Consider the following 17,835-nt stretch of genomic DNA (forward strand, 5'->3'; position numbering starts at 1 on the left):
AGCGGCCGCCGTCCCCCTCCCGCCGCCATCACCGCCTCCCTCTCCCGCCTGCGCCTCCTCCTCCTCTCCGGGCCCCCGCCCGCCGCCGGACCCGCGCCGCTCGGGGCCCCGCCCATGAGGCGGTGGCGGTGCTTGCGGCCGGGCCGGGGTCGTGGCTGGGGCCGGGGGCAGGAGCCTGCCGGAGGGGCGGCGGCGGCGGCGGGCCGGGGCTGAAGGGCCCTGATGCGGCTGCGGCCGCGGCCGCTCCGCCGCCGGGAGAGCCCCCGCCCCGGCGCCGGGCCCCATGCACCCCAGGTGAGCGCCCTCGGGGCCTGGGGCGGCGGGCGGGGTGGGAGCCGGACACGTCAGGCCTTGGGACGGCGGCCCGCACCTCAGAGGAGGGGGCGAGGAGGGGAGCGGGGTCCCTAAAAGCCTTCATCGCCTCCCGCAGCCCCCGAGGTTTGGCCCCGATGCTTCGCCGCTCCGCCGAGCCGGGGCGAGGGTGGGGGATCCCCCGCCGCGGGCATCGCCTTCCTCGGCAGCCGTTTGGGTCGGGGGGCGGAATGGCCCTCGCCGGGTACCCGCAGCCCTCGCATCGCCCCCGCAAAGCGTCCCTGGGGACGGGCGGGGCTGTTGACAAGGGTGGGAGTGTGGTTGATGCAAAACACTGGGCAGAAGCGAGATGGATGGAAGTCAGCGGTTCCATTTGTGCGGCTCAGGCCTTCGGGTTAACTTGGGGGCGAGTTTAGCGTATTTGGGCTTGGGTTTTTTGGGGGTTTTTTCGGTGCTAGCGGTATCTTTCGGTATCGGAGTGGCAGTCCAAGCCCCGGGTGTCTCCATCAGTACTGCAGAGCTTGGGCCTGCTGCTTGCAGGGAGGATCCCAGAGGCTGGGGTCACTGTGGCAGCCGTTCGGTCCTATTGCCGGGGTTGTGACAGCTGTGGGGGCAACCGGGCTTCCTAGCCCTGAGATTTGGCGATTGAGAGCCCTCCTGTGTGCCCAAGTGCCAGGATGGGCAAAGCTAAGGCCAGGCAAGAGCTTGCAGAGTTGTTGACAAGTGGGAAAGTGACCCTGTCTCCATGGTGTCCCCATCCCCACGAGGCGGGTTAGGGTGCGTATGCAGCTTGAGACCCCTGAGGATGAATGTGCCCAAAGTTGGCTTGGTTTGTCCCAAGGCTTGAGGATTTGGGTTGTTGGGCAGCCCTGTGTTTTTTTGCAACTCTACAGCCATTTGTGATGTGAACCTACTTGTGTGTAGCTTGAAAGGTGGAGGCACTCCAGAGCTACTGGCTGATTGCTCTGAAATAACATGTCATCCACAATTCCAGTTTTTGATACGATAGGAACATGTGCCTTGTCTGCAGACCAGACTGAGGCAGCCTGTTAAAACTCTCTAAAATGGCTATTCGGCAGGGGTGACTCTTGTCACTGTTTGCCTGGTTTGAATGGATGTTGAATTACAGGTTTGGTGTCCATTAGCAGTTGTATGTAATGTTTACTCCTCCCCTGACTGATTTTTGAACACGAATGTGGTGTCCAGAAGTCACAAAATAAAAACCAGATGCTGTTGTTTGAGTAGTTGTGACATTCAGCTTTCAAATTGATCTGTGTTCACAATACTTCAATCACAGTGTGTTTGACTACAAGGAGTGAGACTTTGTTCTCTGGATAACGAAAAGGCTGTGGTCTGACATGTCTTTTGAGCAGGCTTTTAAATATTGGTTATTGCTATCTAATACAATCAATATGTATTGATCATTATAGAATCACAGTGTCACAGTGCTTTATGCTGAGCTTTTATATATCAGTATCTGATTTTGAGTTTGTTTTGCTCAGCCCTTCCTCTCCACAGTACAGTCAGTAATCAGGAATGCCCTTGCTTCTGTTTTTCTTTCTTTTTCCCCTCCCCCTGTCTATTCCCTGCTCTCCAGAATGAATGAAATGAACTTGAGTCCTGTGGGGATGGACCAGCTGACTTCATCCTCTGTGAGCAATGCCTTGCCCATCTCTGGGAGTCACTTGGGACTGGCAGCCTCACCCACTCATAATGCCATACCAGCACCAGGTAACGGGGTAAAGCTCCCACAAAGGCTCATGCTGTGTTTTACTGTCACAAGAATATTTGTAACTGTGTAGCAGTGCTTGCTCTGATATCAGCTCGTGTCTTCTCCAGGTAATGAGGTGATGTAGAACTGGGGAGGGTACACCATAAACTGTTGCTTATGTGGGCAAAACAAAAGGGAGGTGTGTTTACAAGGCTTAATGGAAGTCTCATTTTGTGCTAATGGGGTGGTTTCACTGTGGGTGGTAGCAGAATACAAAACAGTATTTGGAATACAAACAGTAGCTGCAAATCTATCTTCATCTATGTCTCTCACTCAGGTGAAAATAATGATTTTTTTTTTCACTTGTACAAAGCCTAGCTCTTTTTTTCAGGGGGCCATCCAGACAAAAGTCCATTACAATTGTAAAGTAGAAGCAGGCCCTATATATTGTATCCAGAAAGGATCTAACCCCATCAGGGCATGCCTGTCAGTGCTGTGATAGCTGTGATTCTTCCTTTGAAGCTTGCCACCTCACTTTGACAGTGTCATACTCTTCTTCCATAGGGAGCTCCTGAGGAATTAGTAACTTCTTTGTTAGCTTGTGTGTTCATAAGCTCAGGTAGTTCCATTGACTTTAAATGGGCATTTTCTCTTGCAGGCTTACCTGTTGCAATTCCAAACTTGGGCCCCTCCTTGAGTTCCTTGCCCTCTGCTCTGTCTCTGATGCTCCCAATGGGTATTGGGGATCGAGGAGTGATGTGTGGTATACCAGAGAGAAACTACACCCTACCTCCACCACCATACCCCCACCTGGAGAGCAGCTATTTCAGACACATTCTACCTGGTAAGTGGTCGGGTGCTGATAGATGGGAACAGAGAGAGAAATTCTTTTAAGAGCCACCTGTTTCTTTTCTGAAGCAGGCAAGACTGACTGGTTTGTAGAGCTATAAATTCCTGGGGTTTGGAGTCTGTTGTGTCATTTACACACCTTTACCTTCAGGTCTCTATTTCTGTATATGCGTGTGAAGAGAATTGCAAGGTATTTTGTACTTAAGCCAAGCCTCCTGGTGCTTTGTTTTAAAGATGAACAGGAAGTAAAGCATGCCTGGTTTCTATCTCAAATTTCTTTTATTTGGAAACAGCTGGTTGGTTTTGGTTTTTTTTAATCCTGTAGTCTGAACCAGTACTGAGTATGTATGTCTTCCATGTCATCCAGTGAATGTTGTTGGTACAGCCTAGGTTAGGAAAAGAAATACAGCAGCCTAGATATTGTCAGCTACCTGGTGACTAGTGCCAGCTGCTTAGGAGTAAACTTTCCTACTGCATTTACATTCCTGTCCATTCTGTGGGCAAAGACTAGAGGAGGGGACAGTGCATTTGAGGACAAAAAGTATTTGAGATTCTTCTGAGCTGCAATACTTTATGCATAAATGTATTTTTTTTTCTAATCTGTTTGATGTGTAGGCTGGTGTTTCACAGGACTCTTCCATCATTCATGTTACTGCTTTCAAATGTCCACCTTGTTGAAGCCACAGGGCAGCATAGCATGCAGCAATATTTGATGCAGCTGATTAAATTAAACTGTCCATTTCTTGGCTAAGCCATTTTCAGAGGGGTTATGCTGTAGATGGAATGTCCATGCTGCACACTTGCAATAATGGATGTGTTTGGGTAGCAAACTTTTTCAGAACAAATGGCTTACAGGGTTCAAGGCCAAAACGAAATGTGCTGACTCACATCTCACAGAATCTGCAAGATCTGTCTTTGCTGGAAGTACTGTTTACTTGAATGTGCCGATATATTTCCTCCAAGGATTTTTTTTAGTTTTGTACAACAGGTGAAGTTAGTAGTAAGTAAATACGGATTAGTGTTTCATTGTATCTTTAATTCCAGGGTTGTCTGATATTGAGAGTCTTTCCAGAATTACCATAAAAGATGTTAGGACTTGTGATTTAAATTTAACTGGGTTATCATTTTAGGAGAAATAGCATGCTTTTCATCTAAGGAAAGAGAGCAGATGACTCAAGATACCTTTGAAAGACTTTATCAGTGTCCTTCAGAATTGCAGTTGATGGTCTCCAAGATGGACACAAGGATGTGTCACTTAGAGGAAGGAATTAGTCATTGTTAAAACTAAAATACCAGATTAAAAAAGGTGTAGGCTGGAGAATCATTTCTACTTCTCCTAGAAAAGATGGGCGAGGGGGTTATCAAATGTTAGATTTCACTCAAAGTCTTTTATGCATCTTAATCTGTTTCTTGAAAAATTACACCTAAAACATGAAGAGCCTCTTTCAGATTCAGTCTCTGTACTGAGCATCTTAGGTTAGATGCTGCCAGAACGTTGGCTGGTCAGAGTTTTACAAATAACTAGAGACTTGTTCTGTGTTTGTTGTCAAATGATACTTTGACCCGACTGTTGAGTTGGCATGTTTGTGAGCTGTGTTAAGAATTAGGGGGTTTTAATTGGACATAATTGAACATGTCTCCAGGGATCTAGATCTTAGTGTTCTGTGCTGCGGTGGTGGGGAATTTCTGTTCAAGATTTGAAAACTGATGTCATCTCATTCTCTTCTCTTTCTCCTTCTCCTTTTATTAGGTATCTTATCTTACTTGGCTGACAGACCTCCACCTCAGTACATCCATCCCAATGCTATAAATGTCGATAGCAATCCGGCACTGTCAGTCTCCAGCAACCCCTCGGCCCTAGATCCCTACCAGCCCAGTGGAACTGTAGGGCTGGAAGCAGGGATTGTCTCCATGGACTCCCGCACAGTGAACACGCATGGCCCTCAAAATCTGCATCCTAGTGACAGCCACGAGGTTGCACTGGATTCTACAATCACTATGGAGAGTGTTTCGAGGGTGACTAGCCCCATCTCCACAGACGGTATGGCGGAAGAGCTTACAATGGATGATGTAGCCGGGGATCACTCCCAGCTCCCGAACGGCTCCCGGAGCCACGAACCTTTATCCGTGGACGCGGTGGGGGGTAACCTGACGTCAGACGCCGTGGGACATGGCGGCGTCATTCCCATTCACGGTAGCACTTTGGAACTCCCTGTTGTCATGGAGCCTGACCACATGGCCGGGCGGGTGACGGGGATCTCCGACAGCACACTAAATGACTCCATTCATACTGTGGCCATGAGCACCAACTCTGTGAGCGTGGCTCTCTCTACCTCACACAACCTTGCTTCCCTGGACTCCGTAGCCTTGCACGAAGTGGGCCTCAGCCTCGAGCCGGTGGCGGTGTCTTCCATGAATCAGGAAGTAGCCATGGGGCCGAGTCACGTGGATGTGTCTGCAGACAATCTTGCCTTTGTGCCATCCTCTCTGCAAATGGAAGACTCCAATTCGAACAAGGAGAACATGGCAACCTTGTTTACCATATGTGAGTGGGCATTCCCTGCTTTTTTGGGGGAGGGTTGGTCATGTAGCTGTTGTCTGGTTGGCTGTTCTGGTGTCATTCTCTCCATCTCCCATGTTTGTAGTGAAATGAGGCAACCAGGTGCCACTAATTGCCAGGTAGTGGGCATGAGCTTGTTAAGCCCACCTGTGCCTGATTAAGGTGGGCCCCAACTGCGCATGAGCAGGATTAGGGGGCCAATAAAAGGCCTTTGGGGCCCGCCTTAATCAGGCACAGGTGGGCTTAACACAAGCTCATGCCCACTCCTTGGCAATTAGTGGCACCTGGTTTCCTCATTTCACTACACATGTTGCTTTAAATTTGGAAGCTGCATTCATAAAGTTGTAGACTCATAGAATGTTAGGGGTTGGAAGGGACCTCTAGAGGTCATCTACTCCAACCCCCCTGCCAAGCAGGACCACCTAGGGGCAGGACACACAGGAATGCATCCAGGTGAGTTTTGAAAGTCTCCAGTGAAGGAGACTCCACAACCTCTCTGGGCAGCCTCTTCCAGTGCTCCATCACCCTTGCAGTAAAGACGTTTCTCCTCATGTTGAGGTGGAACTTACTATGCTCTAGCTTAAACCCAATATTCCTTGTCCTATTGCTGGGCACGTTCTTTGCCTTTTATGAGTATTATGATACTGTCATTTGCAATGAGCCTTGTTTTTCAGTCACGTCACAAATGAGTATCCTTGCTCCATTAAAAAAATGTCAACAAACACCACCAGCAGCCATACATTTTACCAAGCTAGTATAGTTGTTGAGTATGATGCTATGTGATTTTGCAAAATTTTTATTGAACCATGAACAATCATCCTGAAAATGTTGTTCCTCAACAGGACCTGCTGGAAAAAAGAGCAGAGAGAGAGAGGGCAGTTTTTAGTATTTATTGTTTTCAAAGGACTTAAGCCGAGAGGTTAGTTCATCTCGTGTGAAGAGAGGAGTACTGGACATCCCACTCTTCTCAATCCTATAATTGATAAAGGGGTGGTGTTTGAGACCTGTGTTGGAGAGATTTGAACTTCCACACACAGCATGTTTGGCTTCCTGCCACTGAAGCTTGAGGGCAGCTTTTGTATTTGATTTTATTAATTGTGTGAGCTGCTTCTGCACCCGGTCTGGCTCTACAATAGCTGGAGCCTGTGGAACTTCTTTAAGAAATGGAGAGAATGAGTACCTTGGTTAGCAATGGGAGAGGTTCAGTGTAGTGCAAAGTGTCTTGTGAGACATTTGAATTCAACTTTTATTCTGTGGGATAAAATATAACTTAAAATCAGGTGGGTGTAAAACTGTGATGAGTTTACAACACGTAGGGGAAGAGTTGATGCACATATTTAACAAACCCTTGTTGCATGTTGAACAAATAATTTAATGGTCAAAATACTGCAACAGCCAACATGCTTGTGGTGGAATCCCCACTCTTACTCATATAAATGAAATTTGGTGTGTCAGTTTATTGTCACTATATTTAAAATTGTCCTAAGCTGTTTCCCCAGAGGATGCTCCTCATTGGTAGGGTGTTATAATGGCTTTTGCATGGCTAATGCTTTCGCTTGATTTGCAAAACAGATCTTTGACTTGGAAATGTTTAAATTTTAACTTTTTATTGTTGTTTTTAAACTTCTCATGAATAAAACATGAATTTGTGTCCAGAGAGGTGACAGCAATGCGTAGGAGTTGTTTTAGAACCTCTGGGTTGTATGGCTTGGATTTTTCTGCCAATAAAGGTCATTTCATTTATGATCAAAGAGAAAATGGCTCATCGTCAGTATTACTGGCAGCTCTGGGGTGACTACCATCCCTTTTGCATTAGTTTTGATGAAGAGTGAGCTCTGTCCCATTGCTAGGTTGCCCCTTTAGGGACAGACTGGAGTCTAGGAGGTTAATTTCCCATCAGGAAGGCAGGTGGAAATCCCGGTGTTTGGTCTGAATTGGATACACTGGTGCCCATCTGACTGTAATAACATGGTTCATATTTTCCCAAAGAGAAGGTAGCTAAACCAGATAGAAGCAGCCTTTGGCAGGACCTGACCTGAATCATACTGGCAGGGGGCTGACTGCACTGTGGGGCCTGTTGCATATTTTTGAATCCCTGTTGTGCCTTCCCCTCTCTGCAGGGTGCACACTGTGTGACAAGGCGTATCCATCGGACTGCCCGGATCATGGCCCCGTCACCTTTATCCCCGACACCCCCATTGAGAGCCGAGCCAGGATTTCTCTCCCTAAGCAGCTTGTCCTCCGGCAGTCTATCATGGGAGCTGAAGCAGGTAAGAATCAGATTACTATGTATTTCTATGCAGCAGTTTAAAATACACTCACTGCCTGAAATCCAAAACCACAGGGATTTCAATGTGGGAAAGAAACACTGCAATAGAGAGGTGGTGTCCTCTTCCGTAATCACCCTGACTTACATTATGCAAGAGCTTCTTGTCCTCTGGTTATTGCTTAGACTTCAGCTGGACTCTAGGGGTGCTGCCACAGAGAGTTACTGAAATACTTCATAAGGTCAAGCACAAGCAAGGTATGGTGTTTATTTTTATCATGTGCTAAACAGCCCAGGCACTGCTTCGATAAGAAAACATTACAGGAATTTGGAGTTTGGGGAAAGGTAACAATTAGAAATAATGGATATTTCCATCTGCTTGTTCATTAGCTTGGTTTGTTACCTATGGGTCTTCTGGATGCTCTCCTTGGAGTACTGATCACAAGTGCTTCTTCCCCCCTGCCCCTATTTACATTTGGCATGCGACCTTGTCACTGGATGTGGACCACTGGATGTGGTATTTCATGCCACTGTCACCTGGAAATCGAAGAGTGCAGTGCAATACCCTAAGGATCTGAAGGCTAGAGAAGAATGTGATTATTGGCTTGCTTAGTGATGCTTCTTGTTGAGAGTAGATTACATCTGTTCTTTTCCAGCTGCACTAGTTTCCAGTTTATTCCTAAAAGCTATTCAGTGTATTCATGTAAACCTCCATATATAAATGTTTAATAATAAATAATATACACGCAGGAATCCCTCTGCCCATGACAGAAATGCAGCTGCCTCTGGGGAGAAATGCAGAAGCTGCTTAACAATGCCCAGCAACAATTCTGGAAATTCCTGGGGATTAGGTAGGCGAAATGTAGTTCCTGAAACTAGTATTTTCTGCTTCTGCAGAAAGTGCCATGAAAACTTGAATTGGTTCAAGTGGCTAGGATCTTAGTTTTATAGCTTACTGGAAAGTAAATTACTTGCTTTTGGCAAACAAAATAAATATTTGTAATTACAACAAAGCGGCTCCCAATAGTGTCATGTGGTGGTGGTGGTTCTTGTCTCTGCCTTAGGTGTGTTTTACATGTGAAGTAGAAGCTTTGATGATCTTATGCCTAGATATTACCCCTGAAGCATTATCTCACAAACCTCCCACCTCTTTGTTATGCATAATGAGTTGTTTAAATTATTGATTTCTGCAGATTTTGGTTTTCTGCTGATAGGTGTGTGGACACGAGAAACCATTCCTGTAAGGACTTGTTTTGGACCTTTGATTGGGCTGCAGAGCCATTCTCTGGAGGTGGCTGACTGGACAGACAAAGCAGCCAGTCACATCTGGAAGGTCAGTGGGTATTATGACTTGCATAGGGTCTGCAGCCATGCCCTGATCTGGTGAAAGCCACCGCATGATGCAGCAGCTTTAGCATTATCATCCTTGCCAAAAATCAAAATTTATGCAGTTTGATTGTTTAATACTTCAGAGCAGCACGGGAGAGCTGTATACCATGTGATATGCTGGTAATCAATCCTGAAGTACAACAGACTTCTTTAATGCCTTTTCTTTTAAAGGCTGTATGTGGTTTCCAGTATTTGTGTGGAGTTGCAGCAGAGATTGTATGTGAATTACCAGGCAGCAGTTGTTTGTTTTGTACCATTGCTTATTGAAAGTTCCCCAGGTGATAGTTTGTTGTAGGAATGCTGCTTTAAAGCCTTCTTTTTCACACCATTTTGTGCTGAGAAGGTAAAATTGATCTATATATGTAGAACATTTACTGTTGTTTGCCCAGATATTATTATTCACAAAACTTGTAAGAAAAGCAGCCAAGTGCATTTTTGCTGGGAGCTAAAGATGTTTTGTGGCAAAGATGCTTATAAAGGGCTTTCCAAGCCTCCTGGGTTGCAGAGAGGTCAAGACTTCTCTGTGAAGGGCAAAGCAAGGAGTAAGGATGTGGTCTTGGCAGTGGAGACCTCCTGGCTTGTTCTAGGTAAACAGGTCCACTTAAAGAAAGAAGCTTGCTTTTTCTGCATTTATTGCTGTGTTTTTTCCTACAATGGCATTTGTTTTTCCTGGTAGATCTATCACAATGGTGTCCTGGAGTTCTGCATCATTACAACTGATGAAAATGAGTGCAACTGGATGATGTTTGTACGCAAAGCCAGGTGAGAACCTCATGTACTGTGCTAAGCAGCTTAAGAGTCTGATCTGCAGGCTCACAGGAGACTGTGCTGGAGCACTGCTGTGCTGACTGCCCAGATAGGAAATGAGCTTGGGACCAAGGGACCTTCAGAAGTTGTTGTTTTGACTTCTTGGTTTGAATGGCGGGGAGAACAAAACAGCACTCAGTAGAGAATGTTACAGGGGAACCAGTGTGCATGCAGTAGTAAAACAGCCCTAAACCTGCCTGCATACTTCGTTTCCCATCTTGTAAAGCTTTCAATGAGGTTCTTCTTATATGAGCCTGCTGTGTATTAGCTTGTTATTGCCTTCTCTGTGTCCCATTCCTTTCAGATACATCTGTGGAGATGATGTTGACTGTCTTTTTCATTTTAATACTTCATTATCAAAGTGTCTCTGGTTTCTTTTGGCCTAGTTCCAAGCTCTTAAAGCTCTCAAGAGCTGTCCTTTTCAGTCTTTCTGGAGCCTGTCATGAAAACTGTCCAGACTAGCTTCAGTATTTTCTTCATACCTGGTCCACTGAGAAGGCTGAACCTCTGTTATTGCTCTGTGACACAAAGTAGGTTTCCCCTGCAATTCGTTTCATTGCTCCCAATATGCAGGAGTCAAGAAGTTAATGCTTGAGTTCTTACTGCAGCAGGGCAGAGCTTTTTTTCATGTCAGATACTGGGAACAAATATATGGAAGCTATGCCTTCAGAGGATGAATTATCACATCTTGGAAATGCTTTTCAAGAGTTATTTGTTAAGATAATTTTACTGCTGTTTATTTCTCCCTCATGTGTTCTCTATTTCTTAAGGCGGTAAATATGAGAAATATGTATATATTTGTGGTTCCTTAAGGGATCATAAGCTCTCTTCTCTCAGCCCACTCCAATATCTATTAATTTTCTCAGCTAGATATCACAGTAGTGTGAAAAATGTATCGTTTGGTGCAGCAGCTTTGTTCTCAAGGTCCAGATCTCCTTTCCTTTAATAAGGGACAGAAGTGACAAGCATGGAAATTTTTTATGATGTGCTGACAAGCATCAAGGTTCTCTCATTACCTATTGACAGGAATTTGCTGGGTTTTTTTCTCTCTCAAAAAAATACATTATTTCTGGAGGGCTTTTTTTTCATAAGTCATTATTGCTATAGGACCCGAGAAGAGCAGAACCTGGTAGCTTATCCTCACGATGGAAAAATTTACTTTTGCACCTCTCAGGACATCCCACCTGAACACGAGCTTCTCTTTTATTACAGTCGGGATTATGCACGACAGCTTGGTAAGTAAATGCTCATCTTCCCTGGGTTTGGAGGGAATGCTTAAGTTTGAATTCTCTTCTGGTGCCATCTCTGGGCACAGTGACTTGGGAGTGCATTATGTTCCTTCTGTGCTCCTAGTAGTGCACATCACAGTTGTATTTCATGACTGCAGAAGTACCATCGTTTTAAACAAACATTTCACTATCTAACTCCACTGATCAGGAGTAAAAGATGGCAGCTTCAAAGAAAAAGGGTTGGGTTTCTGTTGCTCATTCATCTGGTGCCAAGGGAGTTGGGCTAGCTAAAGATATTCCTGCCCTCCTTCACCTTTGATGGTTTACATTATGGTGGATCTGGGCTCAAAACCATTCCAAAGTTTGAGCCCTCACCAAAACATTTGAAATGACCAACCTGATAGAGTTGAAAAGCACTGGAGCTGAAAGGAGCTGGGGTGAAAATCTCTACAGCTGGCTTTGCTGCCACAGACAAAGTGTTACCATGGTTCAGACTCTTAGGCCTTGCTGTGCCTCATTAAAAGTGACACTTTTATGCCCAAAGGTGTCCCCGAACATCCGGACGTGCACATCTGCCACTGTGGGAAGGAATGCCCTTCTTATGCTGACTTCAAGGCCCATCTGAGCAGCCATATTCACAACCACCTCCCCAGCCAGGGGCACAGCAGCAGCCACGGGCCAGGCCACGGCAAGGAAAGGAAGTGGAAATGTTCCATGTGCCCTCAGGCTTTCATCTCCCCTTCCAAGCTCCACGTCCACTTCATGGGGCACATGGGCATGAAGCCGCACAAGTGCGATTTCTGCAGCAAAGCTTTCAGTGACCCTAGCAACTTAAGGACACACCTCAAGATACACACAGGTAAGAGTTGAGGACTTTGTAAGAGATGCCTGTGCTGCCTTCTCTGATCCCTTGGCCAGCTGGCAGGGCATAGCTTGTGTCCATAAATCTAAGCTCTTAGAATCATAGAAGGGTTTAGGTTGGAAGGAGCCTTTCAAAATCACCTAGTCCAACCCCTCTGCTGGGGGCAGGGACATCTTTCACTAGATCAGGTCCCTCAAAGCCCCATCCAACCTGACCTTGAACGATTCCATAGCTTCTCTGGTCAATGTGTTCCAGTGTCTCACCACCCTCGTTGTAAAAAAATTTATTCTTTATGTCCAATCTAAATCTGTTCTCTTTCAGTGTAAAACCATTGCCCCTTGTCCTGTCACTACAGTCCTTGGTAAAAAGTCTGTCTTCCTTACAACCCCCCTTTAAGTATTAAAAGGCCACAACAGTCTCCCTGGAGCCTTCTCTTCTCCAGGCTGAACAACCCCAACTCTCTCAGCCATTCTTCAGAGATGAGCTTCAGCCCTCAGCTCATTTTCATGGCCCCCCTTTGACTCACTCTTAACAAGTCCATGTTTTGTACTGCGGGCCCCAGTACTGGATGCACGAGTCCACATGGGATCTCACAAGATCAGAGTTGAGTGGAAGAATCACCTCCCTTGACCTGCCTTTCTAAGAATGGCAGCATCCTGATTATCCATAGGAATATTCTCTACTCTGTATTGATCCCAACTAAATCCTGGGCACTGCCTGAGGGAACTGATGGCCATAGGATAGGACTGTGCTGGGTTCAGTGATGTGGATGATTACAGAACCATATGTAGACCTGTGTTCTGGCTGGTTGTGCCATGACTAAGCCTTTGATGAGCTGAAGTTTATTATGGTTGGGAAGAAGTGTCAGCCTTTGTCTGGGAGACAGAGACCCTTTGTTCCCACACAGCAGATCCAATGCTGGGAGCTGTAATAAAACACGGGTTCCCTTCTCCTTATGAGATCTGAGTGCTTGCAGTGTGGACAGCTGGACACTTAAATATGGGGCTGAGATCTTGCCCCCCTTTCCTACTCTATTTTTCATCTTGAGCAAATGGCACAAGACTAGTGATAAGATTGGTGACTGTGGTGTTAGACTTACGTAGATAAGGATTAGCAAATTTAAGTCTGAACATGCTGTTGACTTTCATGGTAATTTGGATATAGAATTGTAGAAACAGAATGGTTTGGGTTGGAAGTGATCTTTAAAGGTCATCTAGTCCCAACACCCCTAAGAAGGGTGTCTTCAACTAGATCAGGCTGCTCAGGGCCATGTCCAGCCTGACTTTGAACGTTTCCAGGGATGGGGCTCCTACCACCTCTCTGGACAGCATGTTCCAGGGTTTCTCAGCCCTTGTTGTAAAAAAAAAATGCCTTCCCTATGTCTCCCATCTAAGTTTACCTTCTTTTAGTTTAAAACCATTACACAATGTCCTCTCACAACACACTCTGCTAAAAAGTTGGTCCCTGTAAGACACAGAACCTGTAGAGATAATTGCCAGAATATCAGTGAATGAGAGCGAACAGAGGAAAATAGTGAAAGATTTTGCAGTTGTGTAAGAAGAGGCATAGATTTAACACAGAGTGAAGACAGGAGAAGAGGGTGAAAGTCAAGTACATTCCAGCAACAGACAATGTATTTTTGCCTTTATTTTTCTTCTTTCAGTAAGGTTGAAATAGCTGTTGGGAATCAAGGAATACAAATCACAGTGCTGGAAGGGCAATAAAATTGGGAGTTCAGTGCACTTGAGTCATGCACAGGAAGCTGCAGGCTCAGTATTGAAGAATTTCAGTAAAATGACCAAGTACAAATGTAGGACACATTTGCTATGCTTGCCAGCATAGAATACTCAATGGGATGGAGATTCAAGTGGTTTTCCAACTTGGTGCAAATTCAGTGGTTTGCAACAGCTGTGAACTAATAATAGAAGAGTTGCAGATAAGTGGGAAATGGGATAAAACAATTTACCAAAGAGCCAGTGAGCTTTGTACCTGTGTTTTTTGGATAAAAGACCCTGTTTTTGCTAGATAAAGGCAATGTAGTGTATCGAGTGTGGTTGGGCTCTGGTAAGGCATCAGGTAGAGTTCCTGTGCTAAATTAGTGGAGATGGGCATGTACTCATTCATGTGCAGTAACTATATGGCCACTGGTGGTTGCTATTAAAAGGGAGGCTATAATTATTTTTACTGAAGAATTATCTCGGATAAGCCTGATCTTGTTAAATGTTTGCCTTAATTATGGAATCACGGAATCATTAAGGTTGGAAAAGACCTCTAAGATCAGCCATCAACCCAACACCGCTATGCCAGCTCAACCATGGCCTGAAGTGCCATGTCTACACATTTTTGGAACACCTCCAGGGATGGTGACTTCACCACTTCCCTGGGCAGTCTCTTTGCTGGAAGATTTACAAGACTACTGGTTGGTGTAGACAAGAAGCAGACATTCTGTCTTACAGGAAGGGTGGAATCAGTGTTTAGAAGGACAATATGCAGAACTGTGCATCACATGAAGGGCTCACTGGTTTCAAGCATTAGTGTGGAGTTTTTAGCTTGGGGGCGTGGGGCAAGGGATGGAAAACTTTGGGAATGATGAAATAATTTCATGTGCCTGTTTCTTTGCATAGCTACATCTAGGTTGTAACTAGGCAGGGTTTGACACTGAGTCTGAAGGAGCTGCAGAAGGGAACAAGTCCTGTTCACAGAGAATCCGCCCTCAGAGTATATCTTACTTTTTCAGAAGTGGTCAGGCTTGTTTGCTTACTGTACTTCTTGGGACACTGACTGTCAATTTGTGGGTGTACATGTGCACTCCTAGGCCAGAAGAATTATCGCTGTACCCTGTGTGACAAATCATTCACCCAGAAGGCTCACCTGGAATCCCACATGGTCATCCACACGGGGGAGAAGAACCTGAAGTGCGATTACTGTGAAAAGCTGTTCATGCGGAGGCAGGACCTCAAGCAGCACGTACTTACTCACACACAGTAAGTCATCTCACAGGGTGTGCTGGGATCTGGGTGGCCAGTGCCATAAATAATGAAGCTGAACAGCCCCAGAGAGAATCTCCAGGTTGCAAATAGTTTGGCCTAGGGAACGCAGGTTCATCCTCTAAAATGACACTGAAGTCTATCTGGGAAAATTCTTGGTTCCTGGCTGAAGTTGTGCTCTTCTGGTGTTTGCAGTATTTTAATGGCACGGTAAATTCCAGGTGTGCACCTTGTCTTGTGAAATGGCATTCCCCAGTGTTCCTCACTCCAAAGAGTTTAGCTGATTTAGTTAGTTCTCTGCTGAGAAATGTTCCCACAGCCCAACATGACCACAAAAACTCATGAACTCTTCAATGCTATTCTCACCAAGCAGCTTCTCAGTGAAGTCTCCTGTGTTTGCACCTCTTTGCAGCCAGCCCCAGATCCTACCTCCTCCCAGGCCTCTCTTACGCACTTGGTCTTTGGTTCCTCCTGCAAGGGAGGTGCCAAAAGTCAGGGCTGATCCCACCCCAGGTCTCTCCCAACCCCTCAGTATTCTGCTGGGCCAGATCTTTCCTTTTGCTGCAGCAGTCTCTCCATCCTGTTTAATTATTCCCAGCCCAAGGTACTCCCTTAAAGGTCACTTGTCTGGAGCCAGTCCCTCTTTTTATTTTGCTTTCAGCATCTGATTCTTCTGCTCTGCATCAATTGCTGCTTTTGTCACTACCTAGGAGACAGCACAGTGCAGCTTGCATGAGCAAGAGGCAGACTTGCTCTGCTGCTTGTTCTTGCAGCCAGTGCCAGGAGCACTGCTGCTGGGAGGTGTTCTGCACAGTCATCTACAGAATGTGACTTGCAGTCTGGGAAGCCTCTGCTTAGGTGTTACAGACAGGGATATTAACACTCAGCAGCTTTGTTTTCTTTTTGTCCCATAACTCCCCACCCCAGTTCATACAGGGTGGGAGGAAGGAGCCTGGTCTTTCCACCATGGCAACATCTCTGCCCTTGCCAAAACATGGAGCTTAGCCACAGTTTGGTCTTACTCAAAAAAATAAACAAAACCCCTGTAGAATTCTTCAATAATTTACCAGCAGGAAAGGAAAATGGTTGCAAACTAGCAGTTAATCCATAAAACCTGCTGGTTTTGCCAGCTGTATTGGAGGGTGGGGGCAGAGAAGAGGGGCTTTGTGAACATGAGAGAAGGCAGCAGAATTTACACTTTAGTGCTGCTATTTCTGTTCTGCTTCTTCTTCAAGTATACTGAGAGTAAGACAGGAGTAAAACTGACCCTTTCACACTTCCTGGCTCCACCACACCACTAGTTAATGCCATATCAGCTGCCTTGCTGCTGGAGCAAACTGTAACTTTTTCATGTCTTGCAGAGAAAGGCAGATCAAGTGCCCCAAGTGTGACAAGCTGTTTCTGAGGACAAATCACCTGAAGAAGCATCTCAATTCACATGAAGGAAAGAGGGACTATGTCTGTGAAAAATGCTCCAAGGCTTATCTAACCAAATATCACCTCACTCGCCACTTGAAAATATGTAAAGGCCCCACATCCAGCCTGTTAGCCCCAGAGGAAGAGGACGATGAGTCAGAGGAGGAATTAATAGACTCTATGAGGACTGAAGGATGTAGGATTAACAACGGAGTCTATTCAGCAGGTGATGCCCTCTCTGGACACAAATGAAGAAAAAAAGAGAAGGAAATTTTCTTGGATGCTATAATTAAGGAAGGAAAAAAACCCTGCTTCCTTCCTTCTCCAAGTAACAGCACATGTCAAATGAGGTTTTTCCTTCTGTTTCAGACTTCACACTACCACTGCTTAGTAAACTCTGTAGCCAAATCTCATTGAATGAGAACGGGTCAGGCACGTACATGTGAAGAGTTGTGAAGAAGGAAATGCAAGGCATGAAGATTTTTTTCACAGCGTTCATACTTCTTTTCCAAATCACTCAGATTAATCCATCCAGTGCTGATACATGACACATCTTGCATAGCCCTTTGTCTAAAGAGCCACAAACCAGAAGAGTGACTGCAGGGACCTGTAAGCCAACTATCCTGAACTGCCAAACCTGTGACAATAAGAAAAACAAACAAAAGATGGTGGTGGCAGTTACGTATTTTGCTTTTTAACTGAAGGATGTGGTTTGACACAAAGCAAAGACTTGCCAATGCTCAGGTTTCCTTCTTTGGAGAGTTAAAAAAAAAAAGAAAAAGCTTTGGTTTTATGTAACAAAAAAGCCAGTGAAATCAGCATTTGCAGACAAAGCACTTACCCACTACAGAAAATCAAACACTGGCTTTTGGAGAACACTTACTGCCTCTTCTCTCTCTAGTTCACTAGTACATGTAAGCAGGTGAAGAGGTAAAGACTATAGATTCAGTAAGGAAAAGGCTTACAGATGATCAGGCAGTGTTTACAGTATTCTTGTGCTGTAAACTTTTTACCACCTAGAACGAGGGAAGGGTTTGCTGCTAACATTATTTATGGAATGAAGATGATGTATTTCATTCGCTTGTTTTCTTTTGAAAAAATTAAAAATGTGGCTCTTTTCTAATGTTCTTTTTTACAATATTTACACATTATGAAACAAAAAGATTCCTATTTCTGGTAGTGATGCTGAGAGAAATAACACTGCTTTCATCATCTGCTTCTCCCAAGCTTTCCTGGGACAATGTATGTGTTGGAGCATCTCCACAACCAGTTGCAGCGAAGAACCAGTCTTTAAACCTTGTAGATTTGCTGTATGACCCTCCTGGTGGTGCTGAAAAAGAACAGTAAATCAAGCCCTGTTCTCTGAGAAGGTCGTTGGAGGTTCCCTTGTGAAAAAGAGGCTTCAGTTCTTGCCATAAGTGGCCTAAGGTCAGCTGTACCTCTCCTT

The 17,835-nt window shown here is 45.4% G+C and overlaps 1 protein-coding gene across 1 annotated transcript; it reads left to right on the top strand.

Annotated features, from left to right (window-relative positions):
* The first annotated feature begins 1,848 nt into the window (after positions 1-1,848).
* Positions 1,849-17,511, top strand: PRDM4 (PR/SET domain 4). The gene is given in 11 exon segments (XM_030448944.1): positions 1,849-1,887; positions 1,890-2,043; positions 2,682-2,867; positions 4,623-5,417; positions 7,553-7,702; positions 8,913-9,031; positions 9,764-9,849; positions 11,002-11,129; positions 11,668-11,982; positions 14,801-14,969; positions 16,334-17,511. Coding segments are annotated over 11 exon segments (2,448 nt in total). The 3' UTR covers positions 16,641-17,511.
* Positions 17,512-17,835: the final 324 nt, after the last annotated feature.

The sequence above is a fragment of the Calypte anna genome, chromosome 1 (assembly GCF_003957555.1).
Source record: "Calypte anna isolate BGI_N300 chromosome 1, bCalAnn1_v1.p, whole genome shotgun sequence".
NCBI classification, from domain to species: Eukaryota; Metazoa; Chordata; class Aves; order Apodiformes; family Trochilidae; genus Calypte; species Calypte anna.